At 34.7% G+C, this 7,838-nt stretch overlaps 2 protein-coding genes across 2 annotated transcripts in view; one reads left to right on the top strand and one right to left on the bottom strand.

The window, feature by feature from the left end:
* The window catches only part of LOC101495777 (putative RNA polymerase II subunit B1 CTD phosphatase RPAP2 homolog), a 6,106-nt gene extending 1,035 nt beyond the window's left edge, over positions 1 to 5,071 (top strand). Inside the window, exons 2-7 of the mRNA XM_004497570.4 lie at positions 910 to 1,512; positions 1,711 to 2,403; positions 2,486 to 2,679; positions 2,776 to 3,039; positions 3,896 to 4,054; positions 4,660 to 5,071. Coding sequence (XP_004497627.1) covers positions 927 to 1,512; positions 1,711 to 2,403; positions 2,486 to 2,679; positions 2,776 to 3,039; positions 3,896 to 4,054; positions 4,660 to 4,764 — 2,001 coding nt within the window. The 5' untranslated portion in view covers positions 910 to 926 and the 3' untranslated portion in view covers positions 4,765 to 5,071. The remainder of the gene's footprint in view (positions 1 to 909; positions 1,513 to 1,710; positions 2,404 to 2,485; positions 2,680 to 2,775; positions 3,040 to 3,895; positions 4,055 to 4,659) is intronic.
* Positions 5,072 to 5,409: 338 nt separating this feature from the next.
* LOC101496099 (uncharacterized) overlaps positions 5,410 to 7,838 on the bottom strand; it is a 4,017-nt gene continuing 1,588 nt past the window's right edge. The window contains exons 3-9 of the mRNA XM_004497571.4: positions 7,345 to 7,689; positions 7,185 to 7,243; positions 6,762 to 6,839; positions 6,538 to 6,616; positions 6,378 to 6,449; positions 6,183 to 6,290; positions 5,410 to 6,075 (exon numbers count right to left, since the gene is read on the bottom strand). Of these exons, the coding sequence (XP_004497628.1) occupies positions 5,623 to 6,075; positions 6,183 to 6,290; positions 6,378 to 6,449; positions 6,538 to 6,616; positions 6,762 to 6,839; positions 7,185 to 7,243; positions 7,345 to 7,689 (1,194 nt within the window). The 3' untranslated portion in view covers positions 5,410 to 5,622. The remainder of the gene's footprint in view (positions 6,076 to 6,182; positions 6,291 to 6,377; positions 6,450 to 6,537; positions 6,617 to 6,761; positions 6,840 to 7,184; positions 7,244 to 7,344; positions 7,690 to 7,838) is intronic.

Here is a 7,838-nt window from a genome sequence, read left to right as displayed (position 1 = left end):
AGAGTGATTAAAGGAAGTACCCTCTAAGAGCTATTATTACTTTGACAGAACTATATATGAAGAGCTTGTGTTTAATCTCACGTCGTCATGTTCTTTGTTTCCCTGTTTTTTTAATCTTTTATTTGTGTAGTTTCCTGCACACTACATTCTCAATGTGTATGTATCTATATTTCTCATGCATGCCACTGTGCCTTTATCTAGACTTAGAAGAAAACTCAAGCTGCCTTAATGAAATGAAGATAAGATATAGCAGTGAGACCAAAGTATTAGTTTGCCAACTCTTTTAAAAATGACAGTGCTTGTTGCATGAACTTGAATGTGTCTGTACTGGAGTAGTGTTCACGTGAAATCATGAAGTTCTTGGCTGAATCATTGCGTGTATAATCAGAATATGATTACTTATGAGTTATGATTAAATACTTGAATAGCTCGATTGGGAGTTGCATCATTATGAAAAGTTAATTTATTATTATTAGTAGTAGTATTATCTGATGAGGATATTCCACAACACAAGTTAGGGTTACATTGTTATTTGTTTTCAAGTAAAGTGGGGTGAGCAAGGGATGGACCGGGGTCAAGAGGGTTGTGCGTGCGAAGTCTAGCGAGGGCGGATTAACTCGAGTGTTACACATACTATTAATATCTAATGAGTCATAATTTTAATATTTGAATTAATTTTATGATTGGATTGGATTTTTTTAAAGAACTTTTAATGAATTGCCACTCCTATTTTCAATAATTGGCATTGATATAAATAATTCATTTGTTCGCCCCTTTTATGCTTTTTACAATTGGATGAGTGTTTTAACAGAATTACTTACTTGATCCATATCTTGTGACGTGAGTTCTAAATTTTGTTTGAAACTAGCAACTTATTTTGGTGTTCTTTGTACCTCATACAATTTCTAGAAATTTGCTTGCTTCTGATGGAAAAGGACCAGCCGATTTCTGTCAAAGATGCTGTTTTTAAATTGCAACTGGCCCTCCTTGAAGGCATCCAAAGTGAAGACCAGCTGTTTGCAGCTGGATCTTTGATATCAAGGAGTGATTATGAAGATGTTGTAACCGAAAGGTCCATTACAGAAGTGTGCAGTTATCCATTGTGCTGCAATGCTTTGCCATCTGAACGCCCTCGGAAGGGTCGATATCGAATTTCATTGAAGGAGCACAAGGTGTATGACCTGCACGAAACATACATGTTTTGTTCTTCTAGTTGTGTGGTTAACAGCAAAGCTTTTGCTGGAAGCTTGAAAGATAAGAGGTGCTTAGCTTTAGACCCGCAGAAACTAAACAATATTCTTAGGTTGTTTGGGAATTCTAATCTGGAACCAATGGAGAATTCGGGAAAGGATGGAGAGTTAGGTTTGTCTAGCTTGAGAATACAGGATAAAACAGAAACCGTCACTGAGGTATCTTTGGAGCAGTGGGTTGGACCATCAAATGCAATTGAGGGTTATGTACCAAAAAAAAGAGACAATGGTTCTAAGGGTTCTCAGAAAAATACTAAAAAAGGTGAGAGTTTTATGGCATTCTATGTAATTTTATGCCATTTCTTGCTTAAGAGTGTCTATTTATTGTATCGTATTCATTTGTTTGCTTATGGGTGATTATGATATATCTGTGAAGTTGAGGACCTAAATTTTGAGAAATGGAATAGTGTAGTTACTAGTTATCCTTTTCCACTTTCCAACTGCTGATTGTGCATTGCAGGGTCCAAAGCTAGTCATGGGAAGTCAAATGGTGTCAAAAATTTAATTAACAGTGAGTTTGACTTTATGAGTACTATAATTATGCAAGATGAGTATAGTGTTTCGAAGGTATCATCAGGGCAAACAGATGCAACTGTTGATCATCAAATTAAGCCAACAGCCATATTGGAGCAGCCAAAAAGGGTTGACCATGAATTGGTCAGGAAAGATGATGATATACAAGATCTGTCTTCTTCTTTTGCCAGTAGTCTAAATTTAAGTGCCTCGAAAAAAGACAAGGAAATAGCCAAATCATGTAAAAATGTTCTCAAAGGGAAAACAAATAGAGTCGCTGCTAATGATGATTCTTCCACTTCCAATTTTGATCCTTCCGATGTTGAAGAGAAAATCCAAATTGAAAAAGAAATTGGATCATGCCATACTAAACCCAAATCTTCTCTTAAATCTAATGGTAAAAAGAAACTTGGTCGCTCTGTTACTTGGGCTGATAAGAAAATCGACGGTTGTGGGAGTACAGATCTTTGTGCATTTAAAGAGTTTGGAAACATTAAAAAGGAATCTGATGTGGCAGATAATGTAGATGTTGTTGATGATGAAGATATATTACGTTCTGTATCTGCAGAAGCCTGTGCAATTGCATTGAGCCAAGCAGCCGAAGCAGTTGCATCTGGAGACTCAGATGCCATTGATGCTGGTAATTGATCTTTCTTTAGAGGATTTTCTATTTGATTATTAAATTATTTCGATTTTTTTATTTATTAATGCATCTTGTGCAGTTTCTGAAGCTGGAATCATTATATTGCCACATACTGAAAATGCTGTTGAGGAAAGTACTGTGGATGATGTCGATATTCTAGAAACAGATTCAGTTACTCTGAAATGGCCAAGGAAGCCTGGAATTTCTGATTTTGATTTGTTCGCCTCTGATGACTCTTGGTTTGATGCTCCACCAGAAGGATTTAGCTTGACTGTAAGTCTACTAATTTTTTAAAGAGTATTTGAAGTTGTACAAGTTTTCATGGTATACTCAACTTCACACATCTTTATTTTTTGAACATTCTTTTAGCTGTCACCTTTTGCTACTCTATGGAATGCCTTCTTTTCGTGGATAACATCATCTTCTTTGGCATATATATATGGGAGGGATGTAAGTTTTTACGAAGAATTTCTATCAGTTGATGGGAGAGAATATCCTTGCAAAATTGTCTTGTCAGATGGTCGATCATCTGAAATAAAACAAACATTAGCCAGTTGCCTTGCTCGAGCTTTACCTGCTGTTGTTGCTGAGCTCAAGTTGCCAATGCCAGTATCTACATTAGAGCAAGGGATGGTAAGCTTTTTAAGTTATCTGTTTATTATAGTTTATGTTGTAATATAGATTTTTTAGATTAAGTCATTAAATATTTATTACACTCGATATGCAAGGCCTACTGCATATCACATTGTATTGATTATGACATCTCTGTTATGTTTGTGACCCCCTTCCAAAAAATATGCAGAGCGACTGATACACACAAAATAAAGAAATCAACAAAAAGTTAATGAGAAATCTCAACTGTGGAAAAGGAAAAATCACTTCATTGAATCACACGTTAATTTTATATACATAGATCTTACGACTTCATTCTTGATGCAGTTCAATTAGGATACCTGCAATTGCTAGATACCACCAAGTTGGAATTGTCTTAGCACCTTATAGCAAGGGCTATTTGCTGGAAGCAAATACTAAAATGATTTCTCCCCGTTTCATCAATTTAGCATATGTGAATGAGAATAGGAACTGATTTAGATTGGCAGTTAAAATAATTCTTTGGTTTTAAAATAATGCATTATTATTTGAAAAAGCCAAATTTAATTTTAAAAATCACATTAGAAATTTGTGAATGAAGAGTAGTCATGGAACAATGTTAGCGAGTTGTGGAGTTTGACTCTTGCAAAGCTAGACAGGGCTTGCTACTACAGACCCAAGCCACAGGATCAACAATTCCTTGGTTCCTTGTACTCGTGCACAGTAGGAACTTTCTAGGACCAGGCTGCATTCGTTTTCAAAATTTATTCATTTGTGAAAGTTCATGGGTTTAAGGCTGTAATAGGTTTAAGATATATTCTCTTATCGGTAAAGTTATAAATATATCCATTACTTGTTTATTACATGTTGATGGATTATGTGCACAACTTTCTCTTAGGTATGCTTGCTGGATACAATGTCATTTGTGGACCCACTACCAGGATTCAGATTCAAACAATGGCAAGTTGTTGCTCTCTTGTTTGTTGATGCATTGTCTGTTTGTAGAATACCTGCTCTTATCTCATACATGACAGATAGGAGGGACTTGTTTCACAAGGTGAGACTGTTTGTCTATATTGCATTGATTTATTATCTTATGCATATTACATTATACCCCTTTTATCTATGTTTCTTTCCCTTCCGTTTATTGATTCTAAATGTGAACTTCACAAAATAAACCCACATAACTTAGCTGCCCTGTGCTTAGATATTTTTTTGACTCTGCAACTTGGATTATCTGATGTGGTTTTCCTCCCATGGCTGTAGACATGAAAATCTTTTCGGAATTTTTCCTTACATTAGCAGTCCAACTTTTAGCACTATGGAGATTTCTAGTTGAAGTGAGGTTGACCACAAGATGTGCACTCAAATCGCCATATGCAAAAAATTTATTGCAAATCAATGTGACTTTTATTTTATTTTTTTATATAAACCCACTTCCCCCTCTGAATTTATTGGGAATGCACACAATTTTTTTTGTGGGAAATGATGTTCAGCATATAAACTGAGCTATTTCATGGCTTGCAAAATTTCCTTTATGACAAATATGGAATATGGAGGTTAACCATATCTTATTAGTTTTATGTTTATCTTTATGAGTTATGTCATGTCTTCAACATTTAATTTGTTAACCATTGTTCTGTTGTCGGTTTGGTGAAGCAGGTTCTGAGTGGTTCACAAATAGGTATGGAAGAGTATAATGTTTTGAAGGATCTCATTGTACCACTTGGCCGAGCACCTCATTTCTCTTCTCAAAGTGGAGCTTGACAGCGTAGAACTTCCATCTTAATCGGCCAAAAGCTAGAACTTAATCGAACACATTTAGGACTTTTAATCATCAACACAATGTTATCTTCTTTCTGGTTACCTTCCAAGCATTGGAGTGTTGGGTAAATATGTTCATAGACATCAAACATCCAATGACAATTACACCATGGCTCCTAGCAACAGTGGAACAAAATTTGTTTATGCTACTCTAATGCTAGTTAGTGGGTGTGATGATAAATGAAAAATTGATATTCAAATAGGCAATATTCTGAATTATTGTCGTTTAATGAAATGTCATTTTGTATTATTCTATGGTTTGCAGTTTCTGTAGTGTTTTGAAGACATCTTTTATATGTCCATTGATATGCGAACACAACAGAGTGGAACGGTCTATTTTGTGGAATGAATTACAAATATCTTCTCCACAATTATATGTCAAGACTTATGCAAAAATAAAACTAAACATTAAAGCAATGTCTATTTGTTAGGTTCTTGTTCTTTAAAGTTTCAGCATTATTATGGATTGAAACTTCAGCCAATTGAGGTGAGAGAATGTTTGCCTTGAATAACTTGGAAGAGTGCCATATTCCATATATTTCCTAATGAGAAGCTACAAGGGGCAATGATAACAATGTTTCTTAAATCTGAGGGAAAAACACATCAACAACTTGCTTAATAATAACAAATTAACAAAGCTTTCTTACATTCATTACAAGCGATAACATTTATAATAAAAGAAGCAACTACCTTAATTGCAATACATGTTTATGAAGAACATGAAGCAGCCTCTATATACACAATAATAGTGAAATAACAGGTAATAAGGAATCTTAAGTTTACATAAATATACTTTGCAATCTACACTCCAACAGTAACCTCATAGGATACAATTTCAGGTGTGGATGCATTTAGGACCAAAGCACTGTTCTGAGAAAGATCGTTTTGGGATTGTAGCTCCATCCCATTTTGGTATTCAGAAATATGAACAGTGGTATCTTTACATTCTTCGTTGCTTTCTATAACTGCTTTTGCATCTTGGTTGATTACTGAGACCTCATTTGTGGTAGACCTAATAGAACTTATTTCTGTTTTTGTGACTTCAATTTCCTGAGACTGCAATTTGGCTTGAGTTTTTTTTATTGGTTTCTTTGAAGTTATTATATCTTTATAACCCTTTACCTTTGCCTTGAATGAATCATTTTGCTGTTGCTTCTCATGTGGACTAGAACTAGACTTATCTTCTGAATTGTTGTTCACAACAGATCCTTTGTTCCTTCCAAGCTTTGGTGATTTCGGGCGTGTTGTAGGTATCTAATTAGTAAATAAAGTATATTAAATAGAATGAATATAAAAATAAGAAATGATAAAAGAAACGTTTTCTCAAAGTAAACAAGACTAGATATTGCGAGAAGAGTTACCTTCTTCAGTTCAACTTTTGGAGGAGGTTCCTTATAGAAACTCGGCATTGGAGCTGCTTTGAATGTCATCCTTTTTCTTAATTTCTTGATCTCTGCCTCTTGGTTTTCCTGGCAGAAATCAGATGGAACAAAATAGAGAGAATAAGATAACAGAAGAAGATGAGCAGAATATGAATCGGTTGTTCGCATTGATACCTTTGATTTCTCTTGCATATTACTCTTCTCTGCTTCCTTTTCCTGAATTTTTTCTTCTAACTTTGAGAAGAACTGAATGAAAAAAGATAAATTAGGACTAATATCTGGCTGTATATGCAATGCAATATCAATAGATTTATTTTAAGGTTTCAACAACAACCTCTCTTCTTTTTTCAGCTCGTTCTTCCAATCTGAATGAAAATCCAAAACCATTGCTCTTCCTACGAGGAGTAAGACTTCTGATAGCATGCAAACAAAGTTTCATGAATATTATAGCTAAAGAAAAGAATCGTAATTCATTCATCAAGAGATGTCAATGCCACAAATTCATCATATCCTAATGAAACATAATTGTGCAAGACTTAAAGAGTGTATAAATCTTACGAAGTTGTGGAATGAACATCGTCGTCTTCTTTATTCAGGTTTTCAGTTTTTGCAGGGTTTGAATTCTGATCAACAGGTCTGCAATCATGTAGAAAACCATAAGGTTCTTAATTCATTCATTAGAAAAATGTGAAGCATTCTCCTAAAGATATATGAATTCTTGATTATAGTTGAGTCTACCTTAGACCAAAATAAATCGATAAATAATTTTATAACCAAGACAAACAGTAAAGAAGGATTTATAAATTGCAATGGTGGTTACAGCTATGCTGCAATCGTTGATATTGCAGGAAAATGTGAACATATGTGTGACTAATACGGGCGTAATTGCAGTTGCAGAGGCCAAAAATCTTTTACGCTGCATACACAATTTGAGTTGTGGACTAAAATTTAAAACCATAAAGTTTTGAGTTTGGGACTTACAAGGATGCCTCAGATGTATGGCTCTTGGTAAGTGCTTTCATTGGTGGAGACCTTCCAAACTAGTTGACAATATAGAAGTTATGAACATGGAAACCAGTGAAATTAAAATAAACCACCACGATACCAAAAAAAGGCACTTAGAAACAAAAATTCCTCTTACCTCAGAGGGTTTAAAACTATTGGTGGATGTCAAAGAAGTCCTTTGTTTAGAACTTCCATGGTTTGTTTTTGCATCCTTTGAGTTCACTTTAGAGTTTGTCAACTTTTTTGGATGAAGAGTTGAAGCCTCAGCTTGAACATGCTTATGTAAAGTCTTTAGAAGAATATTCCCATCAGTGCTTTTCTTCATAGCTTCAACAAGAGCTGATTTGGATGGGAAAGTAAGGCTCTTGGAAAGGTTTGGCCTCTTTGTTTGAGATGATGATGTTGTGGCCTTCAAACTTTGTTTATCTTTTGTGGAAGATTTAGTGTTCTTTGTAGCAACATTACTTTTGACACCAGGTTCCTTGCATTGAATTAAGAAGGTCAGTGTAATGAAGCGCTTATAAAATAATGTCAAGTTATTTTCATATAAGTTAAAAGCCGTTTTCTTAAGCAATCATAGAGAGCTTATAAAAATAAGCTGAAAACCGCTTATTCATATGTCTTAACTTA

This window comes from Cicer arietinum, chromosome 4 (assembly GCF_000331145.2).
Source record: "Cicer arietinum cultivar CDC Frontier isolate Library 1 chromosome 4, Cicar.CDCFrontier_v2.0, whole genome shotgun sequence".
Lineage (NCBI taxonomy): Eukaryota > Viridiplantae > Streptophyta > Magnoliopsida > Fabales > Fabaceae > Cicer > Cicer arietinum.
The sequence above is the reverse complement of the archived record's forward strand: the minus strand, read 5'-3'. Positions and strand labels throughout refer to the sequence as shown.